The sequence below is a fragment of the Astatotilapia calliptera genome, chromosome 20 (genome assembly GCF_964374335.1).
Source record: "Astatotilapia calliptera chromosome 20, fAstCal68.1, whole genome shotgun sequence".
Classification (NCBI taxonomy): Eukaryota; Metazoa; Chordata; class Actinopteri; order Cichliformes; family Cichlidae; genus Astatotilapia; species Astatotilapia calliptera.
Window position 1 is genome coordinate 26228315 of NC_137441.1, and position 19593 is coordinate 26247907.

Below are 19593 nucleotides of genomic sequence, written 5' to 3' on the forward strand. Positions count from 1 at the left end.
TCCTTAACTATCTATAAGTAATTAACCTTCAGAGGAGAATGCAGGGAAGAAATAAATGGAGAAATTAGAGGGGGAATAGCAATGAGCAGAAGTAAAAAACAGAAGCTACCTTGCACTCACCAGATAACAGCACAGGAAACCAAATTAATAGTTGTCTCCAGTGCTGCCTCTGCAGTTTGCAGCATCTGATTCGGTTTTGTTTCTGTCAGACTGCATTGGCTGCAAGTGACTGCGTCTCCCTGTGGTCTTCAGACAACGATAAAAAAAATAATGGCTGCTTTTAGAAAAGGGGAATCTAATCTCGATTTGAAAGCACATGCTTGAAACCTAGTATTTTTTTCCTGTTTTGTTCTGGTTTTAGGGAAGGATCTAGTGTGGTCTTATCCTCTCCGGCCTGATGAGTGAATCCTCTGCCAAAGCCTGTCTCCTAAAGAAGATGGAGGGGAGTGATCCTATTAGGAGTCAGAGTGCCCTCTGTCGGTGCTAGAAAAACAAAGACAGTGGCACCTCTTCTGAAATAAATAAATAAATGAATATCTACGACACATTTTCATTTGGAGACAGAACATACTATCCCATCATTTCTGCTCTACTTGATAGCAGGAAATGGGAAAGACGAGGAAATCACATGCAGCAAAGTGTCTGGAAGGCTGGATTCAAACCCCAGACTCTGCAATACGTCTCAGCGCTGATACATGGCACGCTCTCTACCGGGACGCCCTTACCCCTAGCTATTTTTAAACTGCTGTAGGTGTGACAATCTCAGTTTCATGAGCAATCGGTACAGTTCAATGAACACAGCACAGTCACAGTGGTATCTATACAGGGTTTAATGGCACACGAATGCCCACTGAGTACATCGCAGTCCACTCAAATCAAATGAAATCAAATTCTTACTGATCTCTGCTCATCAGAAACCCCTTAAGAATGTTTAAGTTAGTAAAAGGCATATCATGTTGCTGAAATTTGTCACATTCATACACAATGATACAACAGACTGGTGGCTTTATGAGAAGAAAGCAGTATGTGGAGCAATAGTCATTAGTGATTACAATATGGCCACTGTAGAAAGCTTTTAGCGAGTAAATATAATGGTAAAAATTACAAATTACAAGGTCATTATGAGCAATGACTGCAAAATTTGGTAAATTATGATAATCAGGTAAAAACAAAGCACTAAAGGTACTTTCTAATAAACGTAAATGGCAAACCATACAATTATACAACAACAAAGAAATCAAAACACAAAAAAAGAGGAAAAACTTTGTTTAGGCTCTGCAGTGTGGCTTGAGGACACATTCCAGTGGATACCAATCTGAGCTGAGAGCTCCTACTTCATCTATCAGTGTGCGAGAGAGTCAAGGGTAAATCCTGGCTGGTGGAAACGCTTCTTCACCAAAAGGGACACCTGAACATTTGGAGGAGAAAAGAAAATGTCAAATTAAAAGAAGAGAAAGAAAAAGAGATCAACCTGTGGCACAGTAATTGCATTTAAAACTGCCCAAGATAACTTTTCTGCAACAATCTTCACACATTCAAAGTCATGACTTCAGTTTGATTTAAGGTGGATTCTTGCAGCCAGGCTCTGACTAACCCTGAAGCTGAAAATGTAAGGCATACTGACCATCCGATGTAGCACTGGCACAGATTTTCATGTGAGGTGGCTTGTTTGATGAGGAGCTCTACTTGTGTCGGCACATCCAGCGTCTCTTCGTTAGAGAAGTCACGACCTATAGGGAACAAACTCTGGTCACAGATCTGCTCCGGCAAAATCAATCTGCAAACACGGCTCGACTTTGTTCAGACAACACAAAGGTGCTTTTAGGATAGTGCAAGATCTGAAAAGACCTCTCGTCTCTGTTATGTTCCCTTTTGTTATTAAAGCTCTGCTGAGCTCATTTTTGATCAGACATTAAATTGGAAATGTATGCGAGGGACTTGGGACTGGTTTGGTTTCAGGAGGATGCTGATGGACTGCAAGTCCCTGCTTATCCAAGAAATTTAACTTTAAGTATGTTTTGTACCTCCAGTACAATGTGTTTAAATTAAAAATATTATTCATAAATCTTTAGCATTTACTTATTTAAAAAAAGAGGGTACTTTATCGACGGGAGAGTGAAATGTGCAGTAAAAATGTCCCACTTACCCGTAAGTTTGTCTCGCACTCTGTTAATAATCTGAATAGCCTTCTTGTTGAGTGCCTCAGGTTGTACCAAGCCATCTCCAACTAAAAACACACACACACACACACAAAAATACTAGCATCAACAACTATTGGCAGCTTTAAAAAAACAAATTATGCTGTGTCTATACCAAACCTGTTCGCAGCTAAAGGAAATCAAAGCAGATTTGTGTCCTGCCTTACCACAGAGCAGTGACTTGCAGCGATCATTATGACAGCGAGTGCTCAGTATTTTGATGGCAAAATAAGCAGAGCAGACCTAAAAAGCTGTAATACAACAAAATAAAATCACTTAAGTCTGAATAAGCAGGTAACTCACTGAAGGAGTGAATCGACTCGGGCACAGTGGTCCCTGCTTTCTTGTGCGTGGTCTCTCCAAGGTCAATTCCCTCAAGAGCCTCTGTAGATGACGCCACATAGTCAGAGATTAAAAAAACGATTTTTCCTTTATTAAATAGAAAATGAAACATAGTTATGGTTACAGCTTGTGTTGGAAACTGACCAACTGACTGCCCGGCGGTGTACGAGTCGGTCCTGGTGCGGGAGCGTTTGGTTCCTTTTGTGTTTGCTGTGGGCGAAACGGGAAAAGTGTGCATTTAAAAACATACACAAACTCCTCTGGAGCATATTTCATTTACCTCATTTACCAGGAAGGATCACCACCTCTCTGACTGCTTTAAAGACAGAAACTCGGGTTTCTTCCACAGTTATGTGCACTATTCATTAAAAGTGGTCAGATTATAGGAAAGGCCTCTCTCTTTATGTTGTCCCCCAGATTTATTCTACCCATCTGTGACCTGAAAGTCATGTTTCCAGCTCCTTTGCATTAAATGGGTCCGGTTTGCTCTGGTGGCTATTCAGTAAATGGCTATAGTAACACACACTGTAGAGAATACACTAATGAGCGTTTAACTAATGCAGCTGTAAGTCCCTGTAAGGAGAAAGTGGTTTTATGCACAGATCCCTGGCTGCTTCTTATTTCTTAAACATACTAACCCCAAAATGCTGAACTCCTTTATAATCAAAGTGACATATTCCACTTTTTTTTGATTAAATGTCTTGCTAAAGGCAACCATAACAGTATTAGTAGAGAAGGTGCCACAGAGATTTATTCACTGTGTACACTTGAGTTTAACCAGCGACCTTTAGATGTCTGAAGCACTTCATTAACCGTTTCTCTCGAAAACACAAGCTAAGCAGAAGTCCAGTGCAGCTTGATGCGAGTAGCTTTAACGCTCCCCACTCTTCACCGCCACAAAAAGAAGTCTTTCAGCTTGAACAAGTGTAATCTGCTCTGACTTTAACCAAACTGTTACCGGTCTGAGCTGGTATGCTGCTGTGGTTATGTGAGGCTGTAATATGTTGATCTAACATCTGTACTCAATTTAAACAGCTGGCATTTCCTTACTGTCCATAAGCCTCCAGTTGAGCAGCGGGTCGTAGACGAAGGCCTCCAGCACAGCCATGACGCTGTCCCGGTGCTCCCTCAGCACCTCCATCACTGTGTGGCACGTGATCCTGTAGTTACCATCCAAGCCCGTCACCTGACGCACATGACATTTGGGAATTAGGTTTCCATTCTGCGTGTGCACGTCACAGAAATATCAGTATACTTGTAAACAATGATCCAATAACATGTTCTGAGTTTAGTAGTAGAACAGCCTCTCTGTTTGTATTTAGAAGGCTGAAAATAAGTTTTAAGAAGATTTCATATGTCTAAAAAAAACAAAACAAAAAAAAAACTTTTGCAGTAGCTTAAAAGGCAAAACTTAAACCTCTTACAATGCAGAATTTTATTTCTTGATGCTTTCATTTTTAATTCCTTTCCTTCCTTTGCTCATTAAATTCAAGGCACAGTGAGTCACAGCTTCTGATAAAACTCTGCACAGTCACAGAAGACTAATTATTATTTGGAATGAAATAAAGAAGACAAAGAAGAAGCAGCTCAGGCAGGATTCACTTCAGTAGAGGAATACTTGTCGTGTTTAAGGGTGGGGGCCTTTGACACCAGAATAAAATGAATGTACTAGAAAGACTTTTCTGTTGCAGAGTCTCCGACTGTCTAACCTAATTAAACGGGACTATAACTGCTTTAAGCTAGGCCATAGGGAGGAGTGAAAGAGGCATTTGGCAGGTGGGGAAACCCTAAGATCTGCCATAGCGGTGCAGCAGAGAAAAATGACTTGCCTTAAAATAACTGACATTGATTTGAACTGTGAGCTCCGGCAGATTTTTCTTTGTGCCCACAAAAGCTTTGATCAGCTGACCAAAGCCAATTCTCTTGGCTCTCAGGTTTAAGTCTTTGTGTTTAAGTCAACTACATGATTTTGCATCATGACTGTTTTCAAACCCCTGGCCACAATGAAGCTAGTATAAAGGTGGATGTTGCTAAGTGAAACGAACAAGCATCATCGTCCTAAATTCAAACTGAGAATGTAATCAATGACCTAACCTAACCGTGATAATGGACAAAACAGCAGCACCAGGCCAACACGGTCTGTGGCTAAAATTTACCACAAATACAGAATTACATTTTTTGTGGTCATTCCTCAGCGAGCAGGAGAGATACTTAACCAGCTTTATTAATATCTGCCTGTGCGAACAAATGACAAGGAAAAGGTAAGAGCAGGGGTGACGCTGCTCTGTACTGTTGAGCAAATATCTCCATGACACCAGGCACAAGAAATGCCAATCTGTAGCACCTGGAAAATGAACTTTCTTCATAATATTATGTATTGAACTACCTATCAGATTGAATGACTCATGACCACACATGGTGTTACCGTGAGCACACTTTACCACACTTCATACAGTTTGTCACACGCCAGCATAGTCGTATACCTCCATAGCATTGGTTAGCATCCTAGTCAGTCGGAAGGGAATCTTTTCAGGGAACTTTTCTCTGGTCATGGCCACCTGTTAGAAATGTATACGAGGGTAAGTTTAAAAAATATATTTAAATATATATCAGAGAAGTTTGTAATATATTTAATACAAATCTCCTCCCACCTCAAAACAGTCTCCAAAGTCGATGTGTAGGATCTTGCCGCTTAACCGGTCTAACATCAAATTGGATGGATGCCTGGAGAACAGAAACATCTCCTCAATAATGTTTTACCATTTTCTTTGTGGCCATTCTAACACTTTTTTACATTAATATAGGGTTTTTAGTGTTTTGTTTGAGAAGCTCACCTGTCACCCAGTCCGAGGATGTAGCCCACCATGGACATCACAGCCAGGGATCGAGTGTAGTTCGTCCTCCTGTCGAACCACACCTGTAGGAGAAATAACATTTGTGTTCTGAGCGCTCCTCTAGGTCATAATAAAAAAATATTGTGGGAAATGAAACAGAAATCTCTGGCAGGCTGCTGAACACATCTTTCCAGACACTTAAACACATGGAGCATCAGGTACACGGGGTACTAAAACTGATTCAATTTGATGGTCTCTTAGTGAAATCCTGCAGAGTCAGTGCTTTAAAAGTAGGACAGATAACCCAGAAAACCCATTCTTTAGGGAAAACAACAATTTTATTTCACTACACCTGTATCCCCGCAGTAATCAGAAAAATGAGAAACTACAAAGACCTACTTTGCTTGGTCTGCATCCAATGAAAACCTTTCCCAAAGGAAGACCAGTTTTGAGGTGACGCGGTATTTTATTTAGGAAGAGATGTTAATTCAAGAAGTTATTGGATCTATAATTAGACTCTCTTGATATTTTATCCAAGTACCACTGAATACATAAAGATAGTGAAAAGACCAAGTCCCCTCCTCTGCACTGCTGACAAAGTATAGAAGTGAAGCACTTTACCTCAGAGCTGGGGCTCTTGAGCCACAAGAGCTTGGCCAGGTCGTCTCCGGCTGTGTTATTGACAGCATGTTCAAACACCTCCACCTTCTCCATCAGCGTCAGGTGGTCGTAGTCTGGAGCCATCTGGAGTGAGAGTTGAAAGTCTTTAAAGTCTTTCGCTATTCAGAATTTAAAAATTCAAACAATTAGCAAGAAGCACAGGTGATCGACAGAACATAGACATTCATAAAACTTGAGTTGTCACCCCCATGGTGTTCGATTGTGTTCAAAATGTAACTGCTCACCAGTATAAGAAAAGACATTTACAAATGTTAATCAAATACTTTTGGAAATAAACCGCTGTTCTTAAATATCTGATATTTGGTTTCTTTCTGTTTTTATTCAGACCACCGACAGCCTGGGGGCCTGCAAGAGGCAGCTAGGATAGGCTGTTAATATGTTTAAAAGGGAAAAAAAAAGTCAGATTAATCTGATTGAAAATCATAAACTGGATGCAAATTGTGCAAATCTTTTTCTGGTTTTAAGGCCTTGCAAACGTCACACTATAAGCCACATTCACCCATTTGCTGTTTCTATCACAGACACACTCACACACAGCTGAAGTGAAGTGTTTGTCCTTCATGATTTTTCCCCAACGACATTTTGGCATGAAGACTGAAGGAGCCAGGCATCAAACCACTGACTTTCCCCCCTGATCCTGGTATTGGGTCAAGAGCTTTTACTTTCTGCAGTGATGTTTTAGCAAAGAAAATTATGTATTTTGTTGTTCTCCTTTGACTAATTAGGAATTCCGGGGGGGATCTGCAGTTAATTTGTGACAATTAAAAATCTGTAAATGTGTTTTCACAAAGAGTGATTGGTATTCATCAATATAATCACTGGAAACAGATGCTTCCTCAGCTCTGATGAATCTATTTAGTGTGTAGTTTTATATGAAAATGACAATTTATATAAACGAATAGGACCAGCTTGTTGGCACGAAACATAAACAACATGTGAGTACGTTCAGCCAATAACACATTAAAATGTATTTAGTAAGACAGGAAGCTAATTCATCATGTGAATGTGTTTTTTGTGACATGCTGAAGTTCCAAAGGAAGCTAACTGGCTGAAAAAGTAACTAATGGGATCAAACAACGTAAATAAGCACATAGTTGGAGAGAAAACATCCTGAAACTGTTGTCACTTATTCAGACAGTGGAAATAGAAGCAGTTCCTCACCCTGAGCATGATGCGATGTTCAATGTTGAGCAAAATCTTTTTCTTCTCTCTGTAGTCTCTGATGAGGGCATGCAGGGTGTCACAGTGGGGCACCCAGCCAATCAGGCCCGAGTTGGTGGACAGGGGGATCACTGCGTAGCGCTGAATGCTGATGAAGACAACACACAGCCGGGTTGAGCACAAACAACTTTGTCAGGTATGTGCGAGGTGAGTAAAACACAACTGTTTCTTGGAATTTGTGCGTGTGTGGTGACGCCAGAGTGTGTGTCTACCTGAGGTTCTTGCGCAAGGACGCAGGGTCGTTTGCCAGAAGCGTGTTAACCAGACCGAACAGCTGCATGACTCTCTCATCCTGCCTCAAGTCCTCATGGCCCTTCAACAGGAACATGAACTCGTGGCCATTACTACCTGCAGATGGGGCAATAAAATACAACAATGATGGACTGCTTGAACAATGGAAAGAAATGCATAAATAAACTCTTAATGGTTGGAAATGGCAGTGCTCTGTATTTTTGCCAGGGTCAACTCATACTCCTCTGAGTATGAGAACAAATGAGAACAAAATGATCAGCTCACCTTTGGTGAGCTTTGTCAAAAATTCCCCAAGTGCTTTTCAACAGAGCGAGAAATTTTCAACACAGGATTTCTAAATATACTAGTTTTCTATACTGACCTTTACCCTGAGCCATAGCACAAAGTACTGCTGTGCAATTTAGGTGTTTTAACTTTGCAATGCTAAAAGTTTGTAAAATTAAGCTTAAACTGAGGTTTATCTTCCAATTTACACACAGTAGAAAAACTTCGGCGAGTGTTTGAGCTGTCACTTCAGAAATCATCGTGCCACGAACTAAAGAAGAATTCCAGCAAAAAGGATTCGCAACTGACTATTAGCATCAGGACGCGAATAATTCTGACCAAATAAACAGCAGATATGCAATAAAGGATTAAAAAGACTCTGAAAGCCTATGATGCTTATGAAGTACCACAATACTTTCAGTATGTTAATAGCTGCTGGATGAACTATGATATTGACTCAGTCCTCTTGAGCAGAATGAAGTTTTCAGCATGACAGACAGGAAAACATGTTTCACTTATCTGAATTACAGACGATGACACTTATCTAATTGCTCCACTATTTCACCAACACAGTACTACCTTTAATGGAGTAAAACGAAGCTTCCAGTGGAAAATAATGCCCCTGTTCTATCCCGGGTCTGCTTCTAATGACAACCCCAGTAAGTACATTGTACCAGAAGAAGGAGCATCGAAAGTAAATCTAGGTTGCCTGCAGTGGCTGACAGGTCTTAATCTGAAGTCTTGCTCCAGAGGTCAGTTGATTTATTAGCCATCATCTTTTACAGAGTGTGTTATATAACACTGATGGAATACATCAGAACAAAGTACAGTATTGTCCAGAGAAGTTTTGCAGTTGTAACCTCTCCCCAGCAGTAAAGCTGCAGCTGTCTGTGCAGACTTTGAAGGAATTAAACTTGGTCAATAACGCTGATTCTGAAGAAACACAAAGTCCTGTGATGACGGTTCAAACAGGGATATTGCTCTGCGCTACAAATTCTAAATCATGTATGCTTCACACACACTATCAGCCCTGCAGCACAAAAAAAAAAATCTATCACTGTAGTTTCAAGGTGGAAACCGCACCTCAGTGTCACCAATTCAATATCCGACTACACGTGAAATATGGTCACAATCTCCCCTTGTGCTTCTGAGGTATGGTGTTGAATAACGGCCAGAAAAGTTTCTTTTGCAGAAAATTATGTCGTCACACTGAAGTCAAACTTTGACCTTTTGCCTACATTATCTCATCAATTTAGCATTTTTGACTTATTAGACACGTATTATTATTATTATATCTTATATTGTAGCTTATTAATTCAGTCCACCGAGACCTAGTGGATGTTTGTGGCAAAATGTCCCTGAAGGGCAATGAATCCCTAAGATATCGTGAGAATCAGATTTACCGACAGTGGGGTAGGACAACCCAAAAACATATTGCCTCCGGTCACGGCTGGCGCTGGTACAGGGGCATAAAATGTGTGAAGCAGAATGAACAGTTTATGATTGATAATGTGTGGATTTGGCTTCAAGACAATGTGATATTACAGTGCTTTGCCATTTTAGAAGCACTTCGCTGTCATATTTCATATCACACAACGGAGCAGAGGGTAGCATGTCAAAGTTATTTATTTCAGTATTCAATTTAATAACAAAGAACAGTGTTGGGAGGGTTTGTGACGAACCGTGGTGTGCCCCCGTATGTTCATTCGGAAGAGACTGGGAAAAAAACCAAGACTCTTTTGGTAGAAAGTTAAATAACCATCGAGTCTGGTCCACGTGTGGTGAGTGGAATTCATATTTGCTTATCACTTGTTTGATCTTGCTTCTGGTGGTATGAACGTTTTCTACGGTCATATTCTAGCCACACCACATGCCATGACCGATGAATTCAAAATAAACTGTGCCCTGTTTATTGTTGGATTCGATTAATATTGAATTTTCTCTAATGTGACGGCCCATGCCCGCTGAAAGCATATGACTAGAAATATTCTTTAATCCATTTTCCTAATATAATGGGTTCAGAGCCACAAGGGCTGTGCAATTTTCTCCTAATCTTACCCATGATGGTGAGTTTGCGTGGGCGCTGCTTGGAGGTGATGACCTGCAGGGAGGGGGCGATGGACTGGATGCGAATGATAGGCTGGTTGGGGTCATAAGTGCCGGGTACAGCAAGCTCCAGGTCTCGACACATCAGCAGCTTCGGAGAAACATATTGCAGCTCCAGGGAGGTCAGCTGTGAGGAAAGTTGATGAGGTGGGGGTGTAGCACAGGAAGAGACAATTAGTTTTAAGTCTTGTGTACAAAAACTTCACTGACAAAGCAGCGCCTGCCAAGCCAACAGTGCCTAAAGCAATATGCATATTGTAGCAGACACTGGCTCATATCCAAGTTAAAAGGCTTTATCCAGAGAAACTTGTTTATACGCAGCTTTTTATAAATCATCTGGAACATTTCACTTTCTTAATGCATTTGCTGCTTGTCTGCAACCATCAGTCATTTACACTGCATCAAATCTGAATGTGGCACACTATTTAAAGGCCTTTATGGTTCATTTCTGAATGCTGATGTATGGTTACTGTCCCGCCCTGTGCTGGAACTGCCGTTTGGATGCATTCTGGGAAGGGTTTATCTCTATGTTAATGCCCTGTGGGGGAATATTTGCACTGCTCCCAGCATGTCGTAATGCTGCAGTGTATTTCATGCTGCGTACTGTAATGTCACAGCAGGGTGCATCCTTGAGAGCAGGGCCATGCTACAGTGTCAAATAGCATCGCCATCTTCATTTATTATGTGCAGTACAAGCTGCTGACAGAACTATTTTTAATGTCACTCTTCAACAATGTGATGATAGCTGCTAGGAATGGCATCTATCAATTCAATTTCATCTCTTCTCCTATAGCAACAAGCCCTGCTTTCTATTGAAGCATCTACCCATTATGTTGTACCAAAGTGGCTACAACAATCTGACAGATGCTGATAGTTAAAACCAAACAATTGACCACAGAAAATAAACTACCTGCAACTTGTAAAATATATCTCGAAAAATATTCTGCCTCTTGTGAAATTTTACATTAGGATATTATGCCATAATTTAATAGACAGAGTGGCGCCTGAGGGCGTGACAATAAAATGAGCAATGCTATCCACTGATGCTGTGCCATTCCTCTTCCTACATCATCACTCTCATCACCATCCTGCCGTCTTTCAACATCTTGCAACATTAGTTTTTTTCTTCCTGCTCAATGACTTTAAACAGAGATGGGGGAATGAAAGAAGTCGCTATCATTAGCTCCCATTCAGTGTTGTTTCTAATGTTGGTATGCTGGCAAAAAACACACAGTAGCCATTAGTCTTTTATGTCATATTACACGACTAGGAGACATTTACCATCTTAAGATCAAAGAATGAGTCGGGGCATGAAATGCAAAATCTATAATCTGATGAAACACTGGAATGGACACAGACGTGGTGAGATGTCAGCTCAGATTTTTCCAGGAGGCACAAAAGACGTACTCTGACGTACCATATGACACAGTACGTGCACAAAAATGCTAACACTGTACATACACTGCATATACTGTTGAATATTACTATATGAGGCACACTGCAGTGATCATTAGGATGGTGATTTATATATTATTAACAAAAAAAGTAGTGTAACTGACTGTAGGCTTCATATTTTCAATCACCTGTGGCAGCTGCTTGGAGATGCGTCTGAACACGTGGTAGTAGAGGTCCCAGGCCTGAGTCAGGTCTTTAACATTTCCAGAGCGCATGTACTTCCTGCACCAGTCTTGTGCCTCCATCAGGTCCCTCCCATAAGCCTGTAGCATGAAGTAAGAGAAACACAAGTGTTTTCTTTTTGTGTCCAATTTCTTTTCTCTCCTGAAAGCTATTAAATTTTTAATTTGGCTTATGATAAATTTATATTGTGTGGGATGGTGGAAGCTTGGAAATATTTCTGCCACTGCTGTTGCTGATGAGGATCCAAAAAAAAGTATATATATAATATGCACAGGCCACCAAGGCCCCTCTATAAGGTAGAATGATTTAACATCAATTTTCTATCTTCCGGCCTCCATATCAGAACACATTTTGTTTTCAACAGTTTAGTTGAAGCATGGATAGAATGTTTAATCATTAATCTTTAAGCCTTTTTTGACAGAAATGCAATAAAATAATGTGAAAGCCATCATTTACATTTAGGAACAGAATCAGAAGCCAGTGCACACATGCTTGAGTACTGTTTCCAGTCCCTGTCATCATTGCTTGCACCGCGACAACAAATCAAACCGAGAAGATTCAAACCTGATTGAAAGAGGTCTCTTTGAGGGTCTGTGGTCCCCTCTCCATCATGGCATGTAGGGGTTCCAGTACAGCAAACATGCCCTTGACGTTGCGCTCACCGAAGTACAGACGGGATGCCTCTTCAAGGCCCTCGTGCCACATCTCATGCCACAAGATGGCCACTCGGATGAGCTCCTCACTCACCTGGATGAAGGGAAACAAAAGGAAAAGGTCAGTCTGTAGCGTAATGATGACCTGTTTTTACAGGTAAAATCTCGACAATTTAAAATTGTTTTATACAGAAAATATAAATTGCAAATATTTTAAAGAAAAAAGGAAATGCAAAGTTCACCTTCATCAAGCTTTTTCCTTTTACAGGGTGATGTACATTACAATTCAATTACAATTAGAAATGTTCACAATCACAACAAAAAAGGCTGAATTTCCTCCTCTGCTGCTAATTAGCCTTTCCCATTTAATTTTAAATGATACAACAAGTCATAACAAGAACCAGAAAACCTTATCTACATTTCTATAACTCCTGTTTGGAAATTAAATATTTTGTTAATTATATATATAAAGAAGAAGCTACTGTCAGCTCTGCTCCCTCATTAATATGGAATCGCCACAGCAGTTAGCTCTGTTTGACTTGGCAGGTTTAGTCTTAATTCATTTATTTAAATGCTGGACGCTGGAACCTTGTGTCTTCTCCCAGGTTCAAACCAGGGATCATCCACTTGTTAGCCAAATGTTTAGACCACTAGACTATAAAGTTCACATTTAACCCAATGGAACAAACCCACAACTATTTACTATGCAATTTATAAAGATGTTTTAATTCAGTAGTGCAACAGAGATGTTTTACCATCATAGCTTGCTGAACTAAGGTGTTGCAGTGTTCACACATGTTCTTCAGGATCTTGTTGGCAGCATTGTGGCGGGCGGTAGTGGTGGACTTTGAAGCCACAGTCAGTGGGTAGATCAAAGCCTGCATGTGAACACAGAACAAACGCTGATCACTGAGGGTACAGCTTTTAACTTTTCATAAAAGAAATATGGCTGTGTGGCTGTTCTGTGTTCTAAAATATAGCCTCCAGTAGAATAAGCAGACTTACCTGGGGATGATATCGTCCAATGTCGGTTAGCAGCTGGTGGATCAGACGGCCCACCAGGGCTCGAGGGGTGTCGATTCGAGCTATAAGCTGCGGGATGACCTGTAAATATAAAAACATTGCACTATTCTCTCAAAATTGCACTCAAATCAGCCTTTTCTCCCACCCAAAAAAATATTTTTCATATGATTTTATTTCTCTACATATATTACCTGCAGCCAGGTGTCTATTTGAATGGTCTTGATGCCTTCCACCAGAGCTTCATTCACTTCGGGCCAGTGACCATAATCAAACCACAGAGTCAAAACCCTGAGCAGTAGAAAACAAAATAAAACTAGACTCTCTCTTCCTTTTTGACCATTGTGAATCAATCACAGTCAGCCACTAGAGGGCCTCCTGTACTCACATAGCATGTATGGGTGCTCTTTGGGCTACTTGTCCAGTGTGTGTGTGTGTGTGTGTGTGTGTGTGTGTGTGTGTGTGTGTGTGTGTGTGTGTGTGTGTGTGTTACAGTCAGACACAACTCACCTAAGCGTGTCCTGCAAGTTATTTCCTCTGGACAGGGAAATGGAGCGGAAAAAACCTTGCACAGCAGGAACTGTGTACAGGAGCAACGTCTTTGAGAGGTCCTAAAGCGAGAGAGTATAAAAAAATATGCTTTTCATGATTAAAAAACAAACAGTCAGATGACACAAGTCAAGCTGCAGTTTTCAGCCATGTCAGTCTTGACTTTTGACCATTTTGATGTCAAATATTGCGGTTTTAGATTTATGTGATGTATTATCAGTTTGAACCAGAATTCTTATATGTTTAATGTGTTTTAGATGACAGCGAGACATTAAAAGATTCTGACTGATGAACAGTTTTGAAAATTGGCGATAATATGTGTATAATGGCTTACACACCAAGTCAGGTATGTTAAGTATCATAAAGCACTAGCTGAATTTAGAGCGCTTGGACAAGAGGACACCGAATGCTCAGTGTCATTTCCGTAACTCACCTCATTGACCTTCTTCTGACCTGGTGAGGGCACAGGACTGGGATCAGTGCTGTCAACCTCACTGTCGCTGTTGCTCGCTTCACTATTAGCACTGGCACCACTGGCGTGCCGCAGCTTCTTCTTTTCATCTCGCCCTTGGTTTTGGTGTTTGTAGTGCAGCACTGCCTCAAAATTCATCACAGCCCAGGCGTGCCAAGCCTGCCGAAAGATGGTTCAAACTGAGTGAAACTGGTGTTCGGAGCTATTAACTGGAAATAACTTCCACGTTTGTTCATGATGTCATTTTCCAGTTTGCTATGGGACAGATATCTCCCAGGGCGCTGTAATTTCTCTCATACAAACATATGAGTTTGATGTTTGCACTGTTATGCAACCTGCTATTAAAGGTTGAAGCTGAAGCAAGTTGGTGAAGATGGATGGGGAGAGAGTCTGTAGAGACATCTCTGTAGCCTGCAGCACAGGCAGAAAAAGCAGAGATGCTTTCAGCTCTTCCATCACCACATATCTTTGATGTGATGGAGCGCAGAAAACAATTGGAGAGTATCTACTGAGCAAAATAATAAGGGCGCAGGAATGGAGGTCTAAGGTTTTCGTAGTGGCATAACAGGGCTGAGACGTTTACTTACTGACACAGCTGGGATTTTATTGCAGCCAGAGAGAGAAGCCAAACGTTAAAGGTCAGAGTTAAAAGAGAGGAGCTGACCTTGTACCAGTTGCGGTCATGCTCAGTTGAATTGCTGTAATACTGCAGAACTTTGGGGATGGTGCTCTCATTGATGCCCTGCAGACTGAGCTGCCACTCCCCCAGCTTCAAGAAACATCTAAATGGAGAAAGAGAGAAGAGGGAAATTCACTCTAACATTAGTACTTCAATCACATGTAAATATACCATTTTGACTGGCAGAAAGAAGTTATTTGGTGCACTATATATTATAAGTCAGATTTAAGCCCTTGATATTTCTGGCATTAAGAATAAAAACCTCTTTTAGACCATGAGAAGGTAATAAAGATCAGCGCCATTAAGAGAAGCTCTGCAGAAGAAGATAATTCAGTGACTACATTAGTGACAAGGAAACAAATGTACGCCAGGGACAAGCCAAAAAGAAATATCTCCATGAGTTTATAAGCTTGCTTATGTTGTCATTGCTTATAAAGACTTGGCAGTCACATTCAGGAAATCCAAGGGTAGTTTATATAAAAAGGTCCGATAATGATGCACAGCTTGGAAGTCTCATAGGCATATATCAGAAGTAGTAATACGTGAGGCAACAGTTCATTTATCTACTGAAAGGCTGGAGATTTTCAATTATCCAAACCAATTTTCCTCTAATTTAACCCAACGGTGAGCTTTGTGGCATCCCAGGAGGACTTTGCTCAATCCATCATCCAAAAAAACACAGATGCTTACAGGCAAAAGTCAAACTAGTTGTGCTTGGCAGGGCCAAGACACATAATTCAGATAAAACTACTCTAAACTGAGAAACTGGCAAGAACTGCTTTGTCAAACCATCTATCAGTACTGTGAATATGTCAGAGCCCCTCCAATAAATTGCCTTTTGGATTACGTAATTTCGTACGAGTGCTTTTCCATGCAGATGTACAGCTCAAGTTCAGCATCTGTGTGGAACTGTGTCCGTAAACTGTTGACAGGTTCAACTTTTACTGAAAGAAGGAGTTAAGGCGAGGCATCTGGTGACATTGGAACATGTTTCTTCCGGCTGCAGACCCCAGAGTTATTGATTAGTATCAGTGGAATTATACAGGATAGTTTGGGGGTGGAGGTGTCTGTATGACTGTGTATATGTGAGTGTCTGAGCAGTCCAGGTGTTCTCCATACCATGTAGTCAGGCTGTATTAAAGAAAGTGTGTCAGAATGTCTAGAGAGAACCCGTCCTGACTGACAGCGTACAGGTGTTTTTCCCCGTCATGCATTTTTTTCTTCTTTTTTTTTTTTTTACACAACCATTCTGTGGAAGATGAAAAAGTGAGTGGAAAAAGCCCCTTCTACCCACGTTCCCACTTATGTGTTGTCACGTTTGATTTATGAGATGGGAGGGTACACATGACTGCTCTGTGCACATGGCCAAATGACACTGTGTGATTTACTGTACATGGATTATACCTGTTCCCATGCAACACCTCTTGCTTATTTTGACTTATTTGAGAAACAATGCAGCACATCCAAATTCTTTAAAAAGTAATCAGTCTCTTCTGCACAAAGAAAAGCAGCTAAACCATAAAAGAAGGAAGTCTTAGATATCTTTCTCAAATATTTTGATGAGCCCACAAGAGCGTGCATCTTTTTTAACAGTCTGAAGTCTTTCCCAGTCATTTTTGGGAACATGAAACCTTCCATTTTCTCAGCCAAAAAAAAAAAAAAAAAAAAAAAAAAAAAATCACAATCTAAAACCACACAACAGCTACTGGAATGTCGAGTTTTCAAAAGACTTTACTGCATCTTTCTTCCACTGTGACGTGAGGTGATGATAGGGTAAAGGTGCAAACCAATGTGCCAGGACTATCAAATGAACAGCACAGCGCCTACTGGAAAAGGTGCAAACTAACAGCACTGTGGTGGTGATACCCATCAGCATGGTGCCACATTTCCTGCCAATAGATTTGTTTATTGAAAGCTTTGAGCCTTGGAAGAACAGAAAAAACTAAAATCACACAGGATGCCGGTGGATTTGTAAAAGGTGCTATGCCAGAATGGGTCACGCTCGTGGAAATAAAACTGCACTGGACATGACCCTACGTGTTTAGAGCATGAGGGAGGAAATACATGAGGTTACTTTTTCCTTGCCTCAGCATGTTGCTTTGAGTTTTCTCTGCCATGCCAGAGTGGGTATACAGAGACTGGCAAAGGGGAATAAATTCTCAGCTTCTTAAATGATTTCTTTAAAACTAAAGCTACAACATTGCAGTTCTGAAAGTCCACTTCTATTTTTCCATCTTTAAAGAAAACTCAACTTAAAATGCAACCATTTAATGTTCTGATGTCAATATTAACATAAGTGATGGCCCTTGTTACACTCAGTTAACTCAGAAAAGTGTGACAGTGAGTCAGTGTGAATAATCCCAGGATTATGAAACTGAAATAACAAACAGGTTTAATTTTCCTTGTTAACTCGTTACACTTCCTCCTGTGACATGTTCTCCAAGAAAGCTTGTATTTGTTTGGCGATACGTCTGTGTTACTGTGTTTCCAGAAAAAGGTCAGACCTGGCCATCAGCTTGTAGAGCTCCTGCTTCCGCTGATGGTCCTCAGCTGCAACGGCGTGTTGAGCTTGCTGTTGCACTCCTTGCACAAAATGCTGCATGTGCTGGAAAGCGTCGATCTGGAGAGATGCAAATAGCAATAGCAAATAAACTTTAGCATGACTTTAAAATATATTTGTGTACGGTTTGCATCCTAACGAAATCAGTTAAGTCAAACTACACAAACTGCACATTTATGATTAGTCTTTTATTTCTGGTTTGACAGGTTTGTGAGTGTTTTATCAACGCTGATCACTTTTTTAATTCGTGCATTCACGACAACCAACAGCAAACACTGTTTTCTGAACATATCAGTGTCGGTGGGCTTACTGTTGGTTCTACAGGGGAAAGCCTGCTATTCTGTTTTGCTAGCACACCTCTGCAGTCAAGGTTTTTGTTAAGCTGGTTAAGACCTCCTATGACGTGATCTTAAAGCAAAGAAAAGTGTCCTATACACTATTCAACATCCCCAGACTTGCAATGCTGACCAGTAATCTGCATCTTTTTCACCTGATCATCTGCATGAATGCATATATATGAATGACTTTAAGATCACAGTTTGAAACAAGAGAAAACAGATAAAGCCATCATTTCCAAAAGCATTGCCTTTAATGCTAATTTGACTATTACTGGTAGATGCCTTACTACTGTGTGATTCAGTCATCAGTGACAGGGCTAATGTCCCTGAACATTTTAAAACCCAGAAACAGTAGGGTCCTGCCCCTGCTCTTGGTCTCTGTTTTTATATTATTTGTCAGTTGAGCAGAGCAGCTGGTCCTGGCAACAGCAGTGCTCATGCTCACACTCACACTTACCTAAGTCCCCTAATGAGAATGCAGCCTGGAGCCACATATGCTATTTAACACCTAGAAATAAATCTGGACATGTTTAAGTGCGTTTGGGGGTGTGTATACTGTTTGCGAATGGGTGCAAGTGTGCTTGCGTGTGTAAAATGGCACAGGGTGACACACACATTGAAACCTTGAGTCACTGCCACCAGTATTTGGCAGTTTGACCTGTGTTACTGTGCTGAATGCTGGAACACAGAAAGAACAAGTGTTTCTGAAGAAGTACTAACATTTATTAGCACTTTTTCCATTGTTGCCATGGATATTTAAGATTAATAACAACATTCATGTAAATGTAACAGCTGGGTTGTTTTACTGATCAATGAAATATTGTAATTCTGTCAAATCTGCCACTTATCACAGCACTCTGCAAAATTATACATTTCCATCCACAGTTGCTGCTGGAAGCCCAACTTAAGTAAAAACTGAATAAAACTTAATTCACAATTGAACAATATTGCATTGCAAATATGTTAACAATGGCTTTTTTTTTTCAATCCCCCAAAATGCTCTTTCAAATTGTATTTCAGGAAAAAAAATCCCCTAATGATTATAATTATGGAGCCTGTTGAGGAAAGATTTACAGACGTATCTGAAGACAAGATTGCATAACAGATTTTTCCTCTGGCTGTCACCGACTGCCTGCACTGACTATTAGTGATACATGCCAATTAATGTAAGAACCAGTGCTCACTACACTGTTTAAACTTGTGGGCAGCAGACACAAGCACTGATGTCTCATCATGTTTTAATTTAAAATGGTGAGTCTTCTGTCAGAATTACATATCCAGCAATAAATAAACAAGCAATTAACATTTTTCACATTATTTATGTTATTTCTGGCTCATTTAAACCTTTCAAATGAATAAATCGGCTGTTTATGAAATTACTGTATGGTGACTAATATAAGCACTCCCTTTCTAGCCTCCACAAAACTTTGATCATTACTTCATTTATTCTCAAAACACGCATACAAGAGTGATAAATTAGATCTCTAGTCATGCTGCCCTTTGCTTTTTAGGAAACATTAATTTTGAACCTACAAAAACATTGTTGATGGTCCTACCTTGCGGCCGCTCTTCCACATGTACTTCATGTAAGCATAGGTAACGTGAGGGTGGGTTGTCGGCAATGGGTGATCAAGTTGCTTGGAGGGGTCAACACCTAGGAGGAGGACCAGGGTCTTATGGGCCAGTGCCTAGAGGGAGAAAGTGGCCAAGAAAAAGTACCCGAGTCAGAAGACTCACAGTTCAAGAAGAATTTGGAAGATGAAATCACAGATATTACCCCTGACTT

The 19593-nt window shown here is 40.6% G+C and overlaps 1 protein-coding gene across 3 annotated transcripts in view; it reads right to left on the reverse strand.

Moving 5' to 3' along the window:
* Window positions 1-812: 812 nt before the first annotated feature.
* mtor (mechanistic target of rapamycin kinase) overlaps window positions 813-19593 on the reverse strand; it is a 76014-nt gene continuing 57233 nt past the window's right edge. For all 3 annotated transcript variants that reach the window (XM_026153152.2, XM_026153150.2, XM_026153151.2), the window contains 23 exons: window positions 19364-19495; window positions 17414-17529; window positions 14895-15012; window positions 14192-14389; window positions 13720-13820; window positions 13404-13500; window positions 13195-13293; window positions 12945-13067; window positions 12101-12283; window positions 11482-11616; window positions 9851-10025; window positions 7489-7624; window positions 7217-7364; window positions 5996-6118; window positions 5375-5457; window positions 5192-5264; window positions 5024-5098; window positions 3591-3726; window positions 2685-2750; window positions 2502-2582; window positions 2147-2227; window positions 1625-1730; window positions 813-1408 (listed from right to left, as the gene is read on the reverse strand). In XM_026153152.2, the coding sequence (XP_026008937.1) occupies window positions 1393-1408; window positions 1625-1730; window positions 2147-2227; window positions 2502-2582; window positions 2685-2750; window positions 3591-3726; window positions 5024-5098; window positions 5192-5264; window positions 5375-5457; window positions 5996-6118; window positions 7217-7364; window positions 7489-7624; window positions 9851-10025; window positions 11482-11616; window positions 12101-12283; window positions 12945-13067; window positions 13195-13293; window positions 13404-13500; window positions 13720-13820; window positions 14192-14389; window positions 14895-15012; window positions 17414-17529; window positions 19364-19495 (2601 nt within the window). In that variant the 3' untranslated portion in view covers window positions 813-1392. The remainder of the gene's footprint in view (window positions 1409-1624; window positions 1731-2146; window positions 2228-2501; window positions 2583-2684; window positions 2751-3590; window positions 3727-5023; window positions 5099-5191; window positions 5265-5374; window positions 5458-5995; window positions 6119-7216; window positions 7365-7488; window positions 7625-9850; window positions 10026-11481; window positions 11617-12100; window positions 12284-12944; window positions 13068-13194; window positions 13294-13403; window positions 13501-13719; window positions 13821-14191; window positions 14390-14894; window positions 15013-17413; window positions 17530-19363; window positions 19496-19593) is intronic.